Below are 19,038 nucleotides of genomic sequence, written 5' to 3' on the forward strand. Positions count from 1 at the left end.
CTACTGATGTGGAGTGGGCAGCTCCACACAACTCAATGGGAACCTGGTGTTCTGAACAGCTCCAGCCTCCTCACACACACACAAATTAATTTCCCTCACCCCGTTCACACACAGTGCACTTTATTTTCCACTCGTTGAATGGTTGTACATCTAAGTTTTGAATAATCCTTTATGTTATTCGAACTGCCAAGCATTTACTTAAACTGGGATTATTGATTTGGAACTTGAGTGTTAAAGAATTTAAAACACAACCCAACCTCCTGACATATTTTAATGTTTACACAATTTCTCCTGGACACAAAGCTAGGGCTGGGAGTGATGTCATGTGGATTTCTGAGGAAACGAAACTGAAACTAATGTCGTAGATTCGATTTCTCAAATCCAGCTTTCATTGAAATCTGATATAAAAATGAAACGGGCTGATGCTTTTTTTTTTGATGAAGGGCTTTTGCCCGAAACGTCGATTTCGCTGCTCGTTGGATGCTGCCTGAACTTCTGTGCTCTTCCAGCACCACTAATCCAGTATATGAAAATTGAATTGGCAAAACTCACTGAGCATTAGGACCCGGCAGAATCCTCTGATTTGCTATATATTCTGTGATTCAGCCACTACGAAGCTACTCCTCCTGAGTCCAGCTTGGGTTCGTCTTTCGGTAATTCCAGGATCTATCCAGGTAATAACGAAGAAATCTACTAGTGATTTCAGGCACTTTCGGTCTTCTACAGTATGTATTTTTAGAAACATTATTTTTCTGTAGTTAAAATAATAGCAGGATTACACCAATATACTCATAACCCATCAATGCATTGCGTATGACATTTTCCTTAATTGGACTCTGATCCATTGAAGTTGCCTGAGCCACGATGATCTCCAGCTTTTGTTGTTTTCGGTATAGATTCCAGTATCTATAGTAATTTGCTCTTACCCGCGTGAAATTGAAGCTAATGGCTTTTGCTTTCCTGAGTGATACGGAGTAGCACTTACAGCTGTGTTTCTGTTGTGATGACAACATTACTGTCAAGTCTGCTAGGTTTACGTGAACAAAGATTTGATATTAAGCACGTGTGCAAGGCAGCATAGCCACTCCAGTCTGAAAGCCTCACTCATTTCCACAATATCTAAAGCCCACACCAATTGCACTGTATCTAATCTTTCTTCCCCATTACATAGTTTCACAGCTTCAAGATTCAGTCGTCATCTGACATCCTCTTTTTGAGAAATTCTGCTCTGCATGTAGCAAGCATATTCAACCTGAGATTACCTCATTCAATGTCAGAACTCACAGGACACCAGGTTGTAGTGTTGTTCAAGGTTGAAGAAGGAGCAGCGCTGTGAAAGCTTGTGGTTTCAAATAAACCTGTTGGACTATAACCTGGTGTCCTGTGACTTGTCACTTTGTCCACCCGAGTCCAACATGAGCACCTCCACCTCACTTAATACAACTGGTTTTCCTTTGCGGTCCCATACACTCCCTCCTCTCTGTTCAGCCCAATCTGATACAGAGGGCACATTGCCCAAGATCCTCCAGCCACTGTTAGCTCCAGTGATCTGATTTGAGATTGATGGATTTTAGATTTCATGCAAATTTGTTCTTAACTTCTGGCCAGACTAAAGTTCTCATGATGTCCTGAAGCTGTTCGTCTTTCAAACTGCACACGCTGAAATGGCAAGGCTATTAGATTAGATTCCCTACAGTGTGGAAACAGGCCCTTTGGGCCAACAAGTCCACACCGACCCTCCGAGAGTAACCTACCTAGTTCCATTTTCCTTTGACTAATGCACCTAACACTATGGGCAATTTAGCATGGCCAATTCACCTGACCTGCACATCTTTGGACCGTGGGAGGAAACCCACGCAGACATGGGGAGAATGTGCAAACTCCACACAGGCAGTTGCCCGAGGCTGGAATTGAACTTGGGACCCTGGTGCTGTGAGGCAACAGTGCTAACCACTGAGCCACCATGCCTTTAGGAAAAGGGGAGCAAGAGAATTCCAAATGAAGAGTAAACAAGCTTTTCCACCTGTGCCCATAGAGATAGGGAACTGTTACAGATTACAGCAGCTAAGGAGAATATGACTTTATCCAAGGCTAGTTTAAATAATCTTTACTTCAATGACAAGTTTTGATTTCCTAAAGCAATCCCAGTTTGTCTTTAAATGCAAAGGGGTTGATTTCTAAAACTTCCTTTGCAACCTTTGAAAAACAGGCAACTGAATGACAATGGCCAGTAGAGCTTTGGACACACCTGATGTGGGGTCAGCTGGTGGGAAAGGCCCATGAGGAGTATTCCATGTTGTCTGCTGATACGTCTGTCTGTTCTGATCAACCATAGACTGCTTTTCTCAGTGCCTACGGATGTGTACTGGAAGCATGTGACTAGCAGCCTTGGAACTCACGTAGGAACAAAAAGATTCCAATGTCCAAGTCTCGGCTGTCCTGCCTAATATCTATATTTAATCTATAAAAGTCCAAACCAAGACAAATGTGAATCTTGCAATGCTTTACCAGCAATAGGAGAGATAAACAGTGGAACAGAAATAGACAGCAGAGACAAGAAAAGTAAGAGAAGTCAGGGCACATCAATCCGCAAAACAAACTGTGAAATACATCCGCACTGACCATAATGGAGGCATGGTCAGTGCCTTGAAAGTCCCAAGCCTAGACTCGAATAAGGTGGAGGTGAGATAAGGTACCAGCCAAGTCATCTTTACACAAGGAGAAATTGCCCCTTTTGTATCATCAACTCCATGGGAAGAAATAATCATTTTTCAGAGATGCATTGTGTTTTTAAGCACTCCCTGCAACAAGGATTCCTGACTTGCCATCAAACGATTGGATAAACATCACAGAGCTAGTGAAAGAGCTAACCAGAACCTGTTTAAAGTTTTGTCTCATAAAAGTTCACCTAGAAAGTGTCATCTTGAAAGTCTTGGTATAGTGACAGTTGCAGTTCTACAAAAACTGTGAATCTTTTGTTGGGAGATGACTTGGTGCGGTACGATCTCTGAATGCCATTAACATCGTCCTGGCGGCTTAGCAATGACCTGAATCTGAACTGGACCTGCCATTAAATACAAAGGCTTGACGAAAAGGCCAGAGACTAGGCATTCTGAAGCACGGAATACACATCCTGGCTCCCCACAGCCTGATCCCCCACCTTCAAGGCTCATGTCAGGAGAACAATGGAGTGTGTTCTACTTTCATGTATGAGTGCAGATCCAACAATGCTGAAGAAGCTCAACACCATCCAGAGAGAGAAGCCCACTTGTAAATGAATCATGTAGTCACTCTATCTATCACTGATGCACAGATTCAGCAATGTATCAATGGCAAGACCCAATTCAACAACTCACCAGGGCTACTTTAATAGTTCCATGCAAACACACAACCTCCAACACCCAGAAAGACAAGAGCAGAAGATACATAGGAAAAGCATCACCTGCGTGTCCCCTTACAACCCACACGCCATCCTGACTTGGAACTTTATTGCTTCTCCTTCTTGATTCAAAATTCTGGGATTCCCTTCCTCACAGCAGTATAGATGTACCTTCAGGATTGGTTAGCTCAGATGGTTGGATGACTAGTTTGTGACTTGCTCCCTCCTCTCTGAGATCCGCACCAAATCATCACCAAACACTCAAATTATGGACCTGTGACACAAGCATCAGGAACCTGTTCGTGTTGTCTACGGCCCCTCACCATAAGCCAAATAAGCATCAGTCTCCTCTCTTCAAGTTGATCTTGAAGATCTAATCTACTTAATGCTGAGGCACTGTTCCAAATCTTATTTCAAAACATCTGATCAACATTTTCATTTGTGTCCTGAGCAACATGATCCATATTCTTCCCTTGCTCTGGGAGTCAGTGGCTATAGTGATGGTCTGGCACAATAGGCTTATTTATATTCCTTTATACCTAATCCTTCAACTTGCATGACCATAAGTGCTAATCCTATTCCCTGGGCTGTAAGTCCTCTTGCGACAAGACCACCCAAGGAGGCATCTCCCAATTATAATTCTCCTCAAGAAGTCCATTATGGCTACCTTCCCCCATGGGTATCTGTTACCAGCAAGTGGACAAATTACTACATTGTTAATCAGCATGGTTGTGGTTTTGCACAATGCCCACACATTGCTCTTGACAACATTGTGACTCCAATCCTGGCTTCCAAGCAAATGGTAGTATATTAGTCCATCCCCAGTATTAGTTATGATATTAATGACAGTCCAGTGAAGGAACTTCCTTCTTCCTGCTGCAAAACCTCCATCTTCTCAGTTCCCTATTATTGCTATAGATGAGATTAATTGCCACATCCCTGTGAGTATGCATTGTGGTTTTTAGGAACAGAAGAGGCAGGTCAAAGTCTGGAGTGCACCAGTAATTTCAGTAACTTGATCACTTTCAGTCATAGTCTGTTCCCTATCCTGGGTTCGATGCATTGGTGAGGTTGCATTCCTGGTGATGTGGAGTGTTGGAGGCTCCCAAGGTGTACCTGTCTAGGTGGTGGTTGCAGTGATGATTTTCCAGATTGTCATCACCCTGGAGATCTATCTGAAACAAAATAGTCAAGAGCACAATTGGTTTCTCTCCTGTTGACAAACTGAGTTCTAAGGATTCAATGCTTACACCTTCCTTTTCCTCCCATATCTAGACACCAAGTCAGGGCACAAGTCAGGAGTGTGGTGGAATACTCCCTGTATACCCATATAAGTGAAGCTTGAACAACACTCCAGATACTTGACACCATCTAGGACAAAGCAGACCCATTGTTACTTAACCACTGTACATGCCTTTTCCTAATCCTCCCCACTCTGTCAGTTCTCAGGGAGAGTACTGCCCTCCCCTCAATCTGTCATTTCTATCTATGAGGTGAAGTTGAGAATAAAATTCCTGAAATGATTAAAGAATCCTAATAGTTTCCTGATGTCCCTTATGTTCATGGATCAGGACAAGCTAGGGGATCACAGCACGTAATTTGTCTAATGCAGATCAATACACTTGGCAAATGGTGCATCTCAGATACTGAACCTTCAATTTCAGAGTAGTGCTTCATAATGCCCACCCTTAGTCTTAGATGCTGAAAGGAGATTGTCTACCCATGCAGGGCAGAGGTACAGAGATTCACTGGTGTTACAACCTGATTCATTGCTTGATTAATTATAACACTCTACCATGGAATGCCGTGAAACATGAGTCCTTGTGCATTATTTTCCCTCTATGGTGAAGGCAGTTTAATTGTGATTCAGTGGCTGAAGGAATGGTACAGAAGACACTTGTAATGTTCTAATACCCTATGGCCTAAGCTTAGCCCATTAACAGTCATGCCTGGGCTCACCAGAATGGGATGTATCTGTGGGATTACTTCATTCAAAGCTGTATTCATTAGACCATAACATATAGGAGCAGAATTAGGCCATTTGGCTTATCAAATCTACTCCACCTTTCACCCACAGCTGTTACATTTCCCAACCCCTTTCTTCTGCCTTCTCCTCATAACTCTAGATTCCCTTTCTAATCAAGAGCCTATCTATCTCTGTCTTGAATGCACTCAATTACTTGACCTCCACAGCCCTTTGTAGCAATGAGTTCCTCAGATTAATGACCCTCTTACTGAAGAAATTCCTTCTCATTTCATTGCTAAAAGATTGTCCCTTCAGTTTCCATCAGGTACCCCCATCCTTCTAAACTCCATCGAATACAGACCCAGAGTCCTTAACTACTCTTCAAATAACAAGCTCTTCATTCCCAGAATCATTTTTGTGAACCTCCTCTGGACCTCTTCCAATACCAGCACATCCTTCCATAGAAGCAAAGCTGCTAAGAATATTCCAAATGTGATCTGACCAGAGCCTTATACAGCCTCAGGAGAAAGTGAGGACTGCAGATGCTGGAGATCAGAGCTGAAAAATGTGTTGCTGGAAAAGCGCAGCAGGTCAGGCAGCATCCAAGGAGCAGGAGAATCAACATTTCAGGCATAAGCCCTTCTTCAGGAATGAGGAAGGTGTATCAAGTAGACGAAGATAAAAGGTAGGGAGGAGGGACTTGGGGGACGGGCGTTGGAAATGCGATAGGTGGAAGGAGATTAAGGTGAGGGTGATAGGCCGGAGAGGGGGTGGGGGCGGAGATGTCAGGAAGAAGATTGCAGGTCAAGAAGGCGGTGCTGAGTCCAAGGGTTGGGACTGAGATAAGGTGGGGGGAGGGGAAATGAGGGAGCTGGAGAAATCTACATTCCTCTCTTGTGGTTGGAGGGTTCCTAGGCAGAAGGTGAGGCGCTCTTCCTCCGGGTGTCGTGTTGCCATGGTCTAGCGATGGAGGAGGCCAAGGACCTGCATGTCCTTGGCGGAGTGGGAGGGGGAGTTAAAGTGTTGGTGCGGGTGTTCCAGAGGTGTTCTCTGAAACGTTCTGCAAGTAGGCGGCCTGTCTCCCCAATGTAGAGGAGGCCACATTTGGGTGCAGCAGATGCAGTAAATGATGTGTGTGGAGGTGCAGGTGAATTTGTGACGGATAAGGAAGGATCCCTTGGGGCCTTGGAGGGAAGTGAGGGGGGAGGTGTGGGCACAAGTTTTGCATTTCTTGCGGTTGCAGGGGAAGGTGCCGGGAGTGGAGGTTGGGTTGGTGGGGGGTGTGGACCTGATGAGGGAGTCGTGGAGGGAGTGGTCTTTCGGGAATGCTGATAGGGGAGGGGAGGAAAATATATCCTTGGTGGTGGGGTCTGTTTGGAGGTGGCGGAAATGACGCAGGATGACACAATGTATCTGGAGGTTGGTGGGATGGTAGGTGAGGACCAGTGGGGTTCTGTCCTGGTGGCGATTGGAGGGGCGGGGTTCAAGGGCGGAGGAGCGGGAAGTGGAGGAGATGCGGTAGAGAGCATCGTCAACCACGTCTGAGGGGAAATTGCGGTCTTTGAAGAAGGAGGCCATCTGGGTTGTTTGGTCCTGGGAGCAGATGCGGTGGAGGCGAAGGAATGGGAATATAGGATGGTGTTTTTACAGGAGGGAGGGTGGAGAAGGTGCAATCTAGGTAGCTGTGGGAGTCAGTCGGTTAATAGTAAATGTCCGTGTTGAGTCGGTCGCCCGAGATAGAAATGGAGAGGTCTAGGAAGGGGAGGGAGGAGTCTGAGACGGTCCAGGTAAATTTGAGGTCGGGGTGGAAGGTGTTAGTAAAGTGGATGAACTGTTCAACCTCCTTGTGGGAGCACGAGGTAGCACCGATACAGTCATCGATGTAGCGGAGGAAAAGATGGGAGGTGGTGCCAGTGTAGCTGCGGAAGATGGACTGTTCCACATATCTGATGAAGAGGCAGGCATAGCTGGGGCCCATGTGGGTGCCCATGGCTACTCCTTTGGTTTGGAGGAAGTGGGAGGATTGGAAAGAGAAGTTGTTCAGAGTGAGGACCAGTTCAATCAGTCGAAGGAGGGTGTCAGTGAAAGGGTACTGGTTGGGTCGGCGGGAAAGGAGTAGCTATGGACACCCACATGGGCCCCAGCTCTGCCTGCCTCTTCGTCAGATATGTGGAACAGTCATTTCAAACAAAAGCCCTTCATCAGGAATAGAGGTAGGGAGCCTCCAGGATGGAGAGATAAATGGGGTATGGAGGGGGGGGGGGTGGTGGTGGTGAGCCTGGGGAGAAGGTAACAAAGAGTAAAATAGATGAATGGGGGTGGGGATGGACGTGATAGGTCAGAGGGGAGGGTGGAACGGATAGGTGGGAAGAGAGACTGGCAGGTAGGACAGGTCATTTCCCATACCCCTGATCCTAAGAATTATATCTTATGCCTTTTTGAAAACATTCTAGATTTAAGCCTCAACCACTATCTGTGGCAGAATTCTGTAGGCTCACCATTCTCCATGGTGAAGACACTTCTCCTCATCTCAGTTTGAGATGGTCTATCTCATATCCTTAGTCTGAAATCATCTATCCCATATCCTTAGACTGTGACCCATTATTCTGGACTCCCAGTTATTAGGAACATCCTTCCTGCATTTACCCTGTCTAGATTTCTGTGAGAACCACCATCACGCCCATCTAATTCTTCTAAATGCTCGTGAATTTAGACCTACTCAATCCAATCTTTCATCATACATTATACCCATCCCAGGAACCAGTCTGGTAAATGTTGTTGCTCTCCCTCCATAACCAGAACATCTTCCTCAGATAAGGAGACCAAAACTACATGCAAGACTCCAGGTATGGTCTTACCAATGCTCAGTACAATTGCAACAAGAAATCCTTGCCCCTATACTGGTATTCCTCTCACTGTGAAGGCCAACATACCATTAGCCTCCTTCACTATCTGTTGCATCTGTATGCTTACTTTCAGTGACTGGTTTACAAGCACATCCAGGTTTTATTGCTCCTTTCACTTTCCCAATCTGTCGCTGTTCAGACAATAATTTGCCTTCCTGTTTATGCTACCAGAGTGGATAACCTCACATTTATCCACTTCATTGACATTGCATTTTCACTCCTCCACAAATTGTCTAAATCACACTGGAACATTTCTGCGTGCTTCTCACAATTTACCTTACAACATAAGTTGTAATCTGCAAACTTGGAGATATTGCATTTAATTCTCTCATCTAAACATCAAAATATCTTGCGGATAGATGGGCCCCAATCACTGATCCCTGCGGTACCCCGCTAGTCGCTACTAATCAGAAAAAGATCGGTTTATTCCTATTCTTTGTTTTCTGTCTGCTAACCAATTCTCTCTCCATGCCAGCACAACCAATCCCATGTGCTTTCACTTTCCATGCTCATATCTCATGTGGAACCTTATTGAAAGCCTTCTAAAAAGTCCAGTAAGCTGACAGCCATTGGCTCCCTCTTATCTACAAGTTACTTAAGATAACTGTTGGAAAATTCTGAAAATCATTTGAACCAACTCCACATTTTATTATACATTTGTGACCAATAAAGTAGGATGGCAGAGTCAGGATTTTGTTTGTGGCCTTTCTAATTGAGATTACATCTTGTCTTAAACTTTGCAGGAAAATCGCTGTGCTCCAGCTGTTCCTAGAACCTGCATTTCTTTCATTATTCACCCTTGAAAATCAAGGAAATATGCTTCATCTGATTTACAGCGCATTGATCTTGTCTGCTTCTTTCAACACAGGTGAGCAGTAGATTTATGTGAACATACTGACAGATGTTTAATAGTTCCATTGTTATGCCTGACTATCCCACAATCTTATTGAATGATACACTTTTCAAAAAGAAAAATAACTTATTGTTCGGAAACAAGTGAGCAATAATGCCCTTCAATTATTTGAGAATAGATTGAACAAAGAAGTCTGTAAATTCTAAGAAGATAACTTAACTTAAACTTTGGATTTCAGAGTGCTAAAGCAGGAAGTAAAGTTGGCATTAGTTTCTTGCTTTGATTCCAGGCATTCCACATTATCAACATGATGAGGAGAGAACTGTACATCAGTTGCACATTTGGAACGGAGTGGAGTAAGGGTGGAATTTCTTTGGTAATTACTTCAAAGATCCAAGTTAGAGAAAGAGAAGTCCAATGGATGAGTCAGTGACAACGCTAACAGGATAATGGATTGAGTCATAGAGTCATATAGCACAGTAACAGACCCTTCCATCCAACTCATTCAAGTTGAGCAGGGATGCCAAACTTTGCTAGTCCCATTTGCCTGCATTTGGTCTATATCTCTGTAAATCTTTCCTATTCATGTACCTATCCAAATGTCTTTTAAATGTTGCAATTTTATCTGCCTCCAACACTTCCTCTGTCAGCTCATTCCATATATCTTCCACTCTTTTTATGTGGAAAGGTTAGCCCTCAGGTCCCTTTTAAATCTTGCCCCTCTCACCTTAAACCTCTGGCCTTTTATTTTTGGACACTCCTTTCTTGGGAAAAAGACATTTTGTCCACGCCCCTCATGTTTTTATAAACCTCTATAAGGTCATTCCTCAACCTCCTTCACTCAAGGGGAGAAAACCACCATACTGGATTAGTGGTGCTGGAAGAGCACAGCAGTTCAGGCAGCATCCAACGAGCAGCGAAATCGATGTTTCGGGCAAAAGCCCTTCATCAGGAATGGGCTTTTGCCCGAAACGTCGATTTCGCTGCTCGTTGGATGCTGCCTGAACTGCTGTGCTCTTCCAGCACCACTAATCCAGTATTTGGTTTTCAGCATCTGCAGTCATTGCTTTTACCTTGAGAAAACCACCAGCCAATCCAGCCTTTCCTTTTGACTCAAACTTTCCAGCCCTGGCAATATCCTTACAAATTTTTTCTGTACCCTTTCAAGTTTAACAACAACCTTCCCACTGCAGGGCAATCAGAATTGAATGCAATATTTCAAAATTGGTCTCACTAATGTCTTGTACAGCGTCCTCGTAGTATTCCATCTTCAGTGAAAACAAGTGTACCAAACGCCACCTTCACCACTATCCTGTCCAAATGTGACTGTGATGGAAAGGACAATTGTCAGCCATCAGAAAGTGAGGAGAAAGAAACACTCTTGACTGTCAAGAAAGAATTGTTAAAGCTGAATTGCCATTGAAAAAAATTCATTTGGAATTTCAGCCAATTGACTCAGATGTTATGAGAACAGAAAGTTCAGGATTTATCAGCGTGATCAACTTGGAATAGCATATTGTTTGAGGGGTAGGCAGCAGGCAGGAATAACTGACAAGACACATGATTAGCTGGGATTTGGAAAGCAAAGAATGAAATGCACTATCAAAGTTTTCTCATGCTACTTTGAAAAGCATAGAATTAGAACACAGTTGCTTAATCGATACAGTTATAAAGTACAGAGGAAATCACAGATCAATCCTTTTGGGATTTACCATAAGACCATAAGACATAGGAGTGGAAGTAAGGCCATTCGGCCCATCGAGTCCACTCCGCCATTCAATCATGGCTGATGCGCATTTCAGCTCCACTTACCAGCATTCTCCCCGTAACCCTTAATTCCTCTAGACAACAAGAATCTATCAATCTCGGCCTTGAAGACATTTAGCGTCCCGGCTTCCACTGCACTCCATGGCAATGAATTCCACAGGCCCACCACTCTCTGGCTGAAGAAATTTCTCCGCATTTCTGTTCTGAAATGACCCCCTCTAATTCTAAGGCTGTGTCCACGGGTCCTAGTCTCCTCGTCTAACGGAAACAATTTCCTAGCATCCACCTTTTCCAAGCCATGTATTATTTTGTACGTCTCTGTTAAGTCTCCCCTTAATCTTCTAAACTCCAACGAATACAATCCCAGTATCCTCAGCCGTTCCTCATATGCTAGACCTGTCATTCCAGGGATCATCCGTGTGAATCTCCGCTGGACACGTTCCAGTGCCAGTATGTCCTTCCTGAGGTGTGGGGACCAAAACTGGACACAGTACTCCAAATGGGGCCTAACCAGAACTTTATAAAGTCTTAGTAGTACATCTCTGCTTTTATATTCCAACCCTCTTGAGATAAGAGACAACATTGCATTCGCTTTCTTAATCACAGACTCCACCTGCATGTTTACCTTTAGAGAATCCTCGACTAACAATGATTCAATACATAAGAGAGGATACAATAATAGACTATAAAGTGTATTTTATTTGTATTAATTGTGAGATTATACAAAGTTTATAGTGGAGACTCCTCCATCTTGCTGATGGTCAGACAGTCATTATTCCACTGTTGATCAGAATTGCACATACGGGCCCTGCAGAATCCTGATCATTGCAGATTCCAAAGGAACTGCTCAGGAAGTTAAACTTTTCACTGGACAGTTCCTCTCCGCTGAGAACCTCTCAAATTTATCAATTTGAGCCAAATAATCTAGGGGATTCAAATGGAGTTATGTAAATAATTACTCAGAAAAAGTTAGACTATTCTCATTTAGCCTAGTCTCATTCCTGAGTAGACATTCAATGGACCCATTAATTAGCTCGCCAACCCCTAACTATCCCCCCTACACAATAACACTCAGACTCTGCCATCACCCTCTCTTACCAGAATCCACCAGCCCTGCCATGCTCGGGGCCTGCTCAGCCCTTCTCCCACTCTGGACCAGTTGCTGCCCTTTCCTTGCTCCAGACCTATAACTTCATCACCCTTTCCCCTCTGTAGACCCACTGATAGCTCCTACCCGACTCTGGATAGGATATGCCCGTGCTGCTACCTACTGCCCCACCCACCACTTATGACTAGACTCTCTACCACTAGACCGGACCATTTCTGCAATCAAATAATTGCCCTCTCCAGCCCTTCACTGGAGCAAATCACCTCTACCTATCTTAAGCGTTGAATTATTTACTTGGCGTTTACCCATTTTGAATCCTTTGCCAAACCTGTTTGGCAAACCAACCACCAGCACCCCACTCCTTACTCATCTGGTGCCTTAACCCTCGTTACTTGGCACCTTATCCCACTGACAACCAAACTACTTGGTCACCCTACCCACTACCCATATGACATCCTAAGCTCACACTTACCTGAAGTACTTAACATTTGATGGCAGCTGTCAGTGGCTATCTTTGATTCTCGACTGTCAAATTTCAGAGTGTGTCAGCTACTGTCTGTGAAAAGTGGCCATGGTTTGCCTTTTTTCATCACTTCTGCACTACAAGAGAACAGCTTTAAAAAAATCTAGCCCATTTTCCTGAATGTCTCACATATTTCTATAAATATCTGTACATTTACAATGTAATTCATTGGTTGCAAAATGCTTTGTGTCATTCTGAAGATATGGTGAGATGCTGTATAAATGTACAGTTGTATTCTCTATGATGATACTGTGTATGTGTATCAAAATATTTTTTAAAGATGAAAAGAAAAAGAAAACATACTCATACTGTTATTAATTATATCTCTTACAGTTTCAAGCTCATCATCAGATGAGACAGGTAATCTGATTCAACACATCGGAGACAGTGTATTGCTTTAAAATGCAATTTATTCATTTTTATCATGATGTTTTACAAAAGTGTCAGAATGGAGAGACATCCCTTTCACTCTGTATATTCATCTGGATTTTCCAATGGCATGACAGTCATATTTCCAGTACAGTTGGAGTTTTGCATCAGGCCTCTGTAGAATCCCCATAGTAGCAAACTCTAAAGGACTAGCATAGAAAATTGAATTTTCCAACACACAACTCCTCGATGCTTAGAACCTCTTAAAAGTGTCTATTGAAGTCAGAAATCAAGTCTGATTAAGTTGAGTAAATAATTACTTAGAAATGTTAGACTATTAAATACCTAGTTTAACTCTTATGTCAGTATTCAGCTGACTCCATAATTACCTAATACTCCCCATTACACTTCTTGTGGGCCCATAAATTCTGAACTGACATTACTCTCTCACCCCCAAACATCAGACACCCTCACTCCACCAGCTCACCCCTTAACCCCAATATGGACCTGCTTTGCCTTCCCTAGCATCTAAATGCCTATTACCTGGACTGGACCTTCTGCTGCTGCTTCCTCTGATCCATGGACTACTGTGCACCTTCCCTGACCCACCACCCACTGTTCCCCTGCTTTGGACATGATCTGCCTGTACACTCCCCTCCCCTGCCCTGCTGTTAGACCCGATTGCTTCCTGGACTAGATACATACCCCTCTCCTACCCCTCACTGGAGCAGGCACATCTCAACCCTAATCTGAACACTAGATCACTCTCAGTCTACACCCACTTGCCATTCTACCTTCCTGGCATCTTCCACACATACATACTTGGTACTGTATCTACTGGTACACTGGCTACCTGGCACCCTACCCACTATCCATCTGACATCCTAACCATGTATTTAAGTACTTAACATTCAACAGGGGTTGACAAGGGGTCTCTCTGTGATTTTGCACCTTTTAAATTCCAGAACATAACAGTGCTATCCTGTCAGAAATGCCCAGTTTCTTCTTTTGTTATTTCCACTTCTTGGAAACTCTGGTCCATTAAACTGAAAGTTACACAAATATTGTTGCAATTACAAAGTAATCCACTGTTTGCAAAATACTTTGGGTTATTCTGAAGATGTAATAATATGCTATATCAACGTAAGAAGGCATTTTCAGACTTCAGTATAGCAAAATATGAAATCAAACTGGGTGAGCGAAATAAAGCTATTTAAAAAACACAAAATGTTCTCATCCTGTTATTAATTACATCCTTTTTCAGGTACTAGCTCATCAAGTGAGTCATACAATCCTGATTTTTTTCCCCCCACCTATCCCATCCTATTGGTCAGATACATTTACTACTTTACTGTCTGTGGCTGTGGGGTCCAGTGTAGTCCAGAAAGCTAATGTTATTATTTATATTGTGGAGAGGGACATCTTGCTTTTCCTTAAACAATCTGTCTTTTCCATGTGTAATGGAGAGTAAGCAGGGCTGAGGATATGGAGTACTTTCTCACTTTCTTTTTTCCCAGTATTGTCTACTGCACTGGGATAGTGCCATTTGGACATTCCAGTTATGTTTATTCTCATGGTTCAGATCGAAAATGACCCATTGCAGCATTTTTCTTCAAATCACGTCTGCTCAGCCACCAACATCCACCAATCCAGAAAGTATGTTTTGCTAAAAACAGGAAATGCCGGAAAAGCTTTCAGCATTTTCTGTTTTTAGCAAAACATGCTTTATAGATTTGTGGATGCTGGTGGCTGAGTAGACATGATTTGAAGAAAAATGCTGCAATGGGTCATTTTCTTTCAGCATTTCTGGCATCATCTGGCAAGTGAGAAACAGAGGTGCTAGTTCAGTTTGAGTGACTCGTTTTCATGAAGTTAGTAAACTTACTTTAACACTGCCCCCAGCTGTATGAGAACTCGATAGGGGTAGCCTGGCACTTGATAAACAAAGTACATCCTGCATTGAATATACTCTATGGGGCTCTGTCTGCAATCCTGAACACCACCTCCCAAACCCCCCATCACCTCACCTCATCAATGAAAGCTCCCCAAGTGGAGAAGACCATGCTGTTATTATCCAGCATTGAGTCTCAAACAAGTTCAAAGTTATTCTTTTTCTGTCCAATCAGGTTGAAGACAGGGAAAACTGAGCTCCTTGCTTTGGAACAGGTGACTATTTAATGGACATTGCACACTGTGGAAGCAGTGCCATATATCTGGGTTTTGAGCTTGTAGTTTTGAATGTTAATATACCCCTGACATTCTTAGCCCTCACACTGAGAAGAATATGTCTGTGCAATGCACAAACTGATAAAGTGATGTTTGATATTTAACTTGACTGTTTTACTTCATTACTGATATCAAATTATAGCGTTTCTCACTTTTTAAAGCTTTTGTCATGTTTGTTTTTATTCTCCATGTATTTACAGATTGGTCAACGGCTGCCTGGATTGCTGGAGGAGCGGGTAAAGAAACAACCTGCTTTCATACTCTCCCTTAACAGCTTCTCGGAATATCCAAAGATGCTTCCCAAATAGTTGAATATATACCTACTCACTGCTGTTTTGTGGGGAACCAATCTGGGCATGGGAAGATTCCACGAGTAGATAATGTTGTTTTCAGTGATGTTTCTTGAACGTTTGCCCAGAAAAGCATGCTGTTCTTCATTTAATTCCAACAAATGGTGGGCACCTTGATTTCTGTCTCCTCTGCAGTTCAAGTCAGCAGCTCACCATCAACTTCTTAAGGGCAACTAGGGACAGACAATAAAGACACCCTCATCCCATGAGCGAATTTTAAAAATTGCACCACTGACAACCCAGCACACCTTCAACATAACACTAAATTGTCAAGCTAAACTGAGACTGTGAGTGGGGAAACTTTGATGTTGGCATACTCAAAATCATGAAGGAGACAGAGCAAGTCGATAAGATAATTAGTCAATAAGTCTCTCAAAACACGTAGAGGGTAGTTAGAGCAAAACAACTGTGCTAATAACTGGGAATCATTGATAGAGCATAATTGGAAAAGATCACAGAGATGAGGAGAGATGGTGTTACATTTGTAACATTTGAATCTGGAACATGGAACCTGAAAAAGTGTGGAAGCTGACTCCAGATATATTGTTAGAAGTGAGATGAATAGGTTCTTACAGGCTATGGGCATTATATGGGAATGAGGGACCAAATGTGACCATTCTTTCAAAGTGATAGCATGATGGCTTGAAAGCTTTCTACGTTCTATCTTTATTATGATTCTATTCTAAAATAATCGGTGGGATAGCCTTGTTCGCTGATGGAATTTGAAAATGCAAACCTGTGACATGATGTTGAGTCCTTTAAAAGCTGTTGCTGTTGTGGCGTTATGCTGCTGTTACACAAAGGGCTGTCTTTATTCTTTCTGAATGGCTGCAAAATACATTGAACATGGGAAATCTCTGTGCTGGATTTGTTGAAGTAGTGATGTGTTATCAACTGGCTTGATTGTTCTATTTTGCAGTTGCTGCATTAGTTGCTGCCCCTGTTGCTGTTGCTGCAGCTGGATTTACTGGTGCTGGAATAGCAGCTGGATCCTTCGGAGCACAGATGATGTCTGCGGCAGCACTCGCTAATGGAGGAGGTGTAGCAGCAGGCGGCATTGTAGCAACTCTCCAGTCTATTGGTATGATTTCATATTTTTTTTTGTTTAATTGAACAGTTATAAAGATTGATGTTAATATAATCACTGGTTCAGCAGCTTGGCTGACCAAGTGGCAAGTAACATTTATGCCACAGAAATGCCAGCCAATGACCATCTCCAAAAAGACACAATCCAAACACCACCCCTTGACATTCAATAGTGTTACTATCACTGAATCCCCCACTATCAATATCCTCAGAGTTACCGTTGACAAGAAACTCAACTGGACTTGCCATGTGAACACAGTGGCTACAAGAGCAGGTCAGAGCAGTAACGAACTCACCTCCTGACTCCCAAAGTCTGTCCACCAAGTCAAGTGTGATAGAATACTTGCCTAGATGGGTGCAATTCCAACAAGACTCGAGAACTTATGACACTACACAGGACAAAGCAGCCTACTTGATTGACACAATATCCACGCTCTCTGACACCTGTGACACATCGTAGCAACAAGATGCACTGCAGAAATTCGCCAAAGATCCTTAGACAACACCTTCCAAACCCATGACAATGTCCAGTCAGAAGGACAAGGGCAGCAGATATACGGGAACACTACCCCCTGCAAATTCCCCTCCAAACCACTCACCATCCTGATTTGGAAATATGTCACCATTCCTTCAGTGTTGCTGGGTCAAAATCCTGGAATTCCTTCCCGTAGGGCATTGTGGGTCTACCTAGAGCACTATGTACTGTACTGGTTCAAGAAAAAAGCTTACCACCACTTTATCAAGGGCAACTAGGGACAAGCAAAAAATGCTGGCCAGACAGCAGTGCCCACATTCAACAAGTGTTTTTTTAAAAAAGCTTTAATTCATCTCTCCAAATGTACATGAAGAAAAGATTTTTGAATTGAGTCACGGTTCTGTGATTTTTCAAACACAAGGCTATCAGTCTTCATGAGAGCAGAGGGAGATTATATTTGCTGAATGCATTACTGAATGTAGTCCAAATGGGTATCTAAATAATAAAAACCCAATATTTATGTTGGAGTGAAACTCATCATTGAAGCAATTAGAAAAAGATGTCCTCTATCATTTATATTTTGAAATGACTTCGAGAACTGTGTATTGTAAAATGACAGATGAACAGTTTTGCACCCATTTACTTGTCCTTTTTGAATGGGTGGAGAACCAATTTATATCAACTGTTCAACAGCTTTTACACGATCAAGATTGGAGACCTGGAATATAATGCTTCCCTGTGCAGAATGGTTCACAGCACAGAATGATCAGTGTGGGGAGGGAGGCAGTGATATTGATATACGTTAAACATGGTAAAGATTAATGTAATGATCTTTTGTTAACCCATACAGGAGCTGCTGGAATCTCTACTGCTGGTGCTGCTGCCATAGGAAGTATCGGTGGCGTGGGTGGTTATGCAGCAAAAGCAGTTTTTCAGGATTCTGAAGATGAGCCCTAAAGCCCATGAGCTGTTTTAAAGTAGACACTTAGAAGGAATTAGTGAGGATTTATTTATTAGATGAAGGATTGAAATAATCATATACTATAAGAAATTAATAAGCAATGAAGTATTTTCTGCTGACTATAAATTAATAACTTTGAAATACTTTTAATTTTAGTATGGATGTTTCTATTCTCTTTCTGCTATTTTGATGCCCTGTTAGCTATTTTCTCAATTAGAAGTGGATTAAAAATCCTTCAGATGTTGTCGTTCTATAGCTGGTCATAGAGTAAATGCAAACATTCAGATTGCTGACTACATTAAATAGAAATGACAAGTGTCTGTGATGAGGAAAGTGTCATGCTGAATGTAATACCAATGCCACTGCAGTTCACTGCAAGAATGAACTTTGTCTGTCTGGAGTAAGGGTAGGGCTTATGCCCGAAACGTCGATTCTCTTGCTCCTCGGATGCTGCCTGGCCTGCTGTGTTTTTCCAGCACCATATTTTTCAACTCTGGTCTCCAGCATCTGCAGTCCTCACTTTCTCCTAGGGTATTTTAAGGTTATCTTCAAAATGTCACAAGATCCATCTGTCGCAATGTCTCCTCTTATGTATCTAATGGGGTCTGATCATGCTCTTGTAAAGCCATTTGGGATGTTTTGTTACATTAAAGGTGTTATAAAAATACCATTCATTGATGATCTTTTTGTCATATATCCCCAAACTTCCAATAGCATTTTTGTAACATGGGGGGATATAACGACTTTCAAGAGTCTCATATGAAAAGCATATTTTTGTTGAGATGCAGGGATATTTGACAAATGAAGCATGCATCTCAAAATGCACATCTCATGGCTGACACACAAGTCTTGGAAACTCAGTATCTGTGATATGTCAGAATGATTTGAGGTGGTAAAAGTATGCATTGCCTCTACAAAATAAAATCTGAGATGGTGTTACACTTAATATCACAATAATCAAATCTTAGTCTACTTGTGGAGCTAAACATCTTTCAAATGATAATTAACATAGCACTTGTTTTGGGATTTAATTTTCCCTTTGAACCCAGCATGCTGACCAAGAGCTTGG

General features: G+C 42.6%; 1 protein-coding gene across 2 annotated transcripts; it reads left to right on the forward strand.

Moving 5' to 3' along the window:
• Positions 1-437: 437 nt before the first annotated feature.
• On the forward strand, positions 438-18,636 carry LOC140453636 (interferon alpha-inducible protein 27, mitochondrial-like). Of its 2 annotated transcripts, none has more exons than XM_072548495.1 (6): positions 438-725; positions 8,995-9,119; positions 12,836-12,862; positions 15,298-15,333; positions 16,367-16,528; positions 17,859-18,636. In XM_072548495.1, the coding sequence occupies exons 2-6, from the start codon at positions 9,068-9,070 to the stop codon at positions 17,963-17,965; spliced, it is 384 nt and encodes a 127-aa protein (XP_072404596.1). In that variant the 5' UTR covers positions 438-725; positions 8,995-9,067; the 3' UTR covers positions 17,966-18,636. The 2 variants fall into 2 exon arrangements, with proteins under 2 accessions (XP_072404596.1, XP_072404595.1); XM_072548494.1 differs by having other exon boundaries at positions 439-674.
• The last annotated feature ends 402 nt before the right edge of the window (positions 18,637-19,038 follow it).

This window comes from Chiloscyllium punctatum, chromosome 27, assembly GCF_047496795.1.
Source record: "Chiloscyllium punctatum isolate Juve2018m chromosome 27, sChiPun1.3, whole genome shotgun sequence".
NCBI lineage: Eukaryota > Metazoa > Chordata > Chondrichthyes > Orectolobiformes > Hemiscylliidae > Chiloscyllium > Chiloscyllium punctatum.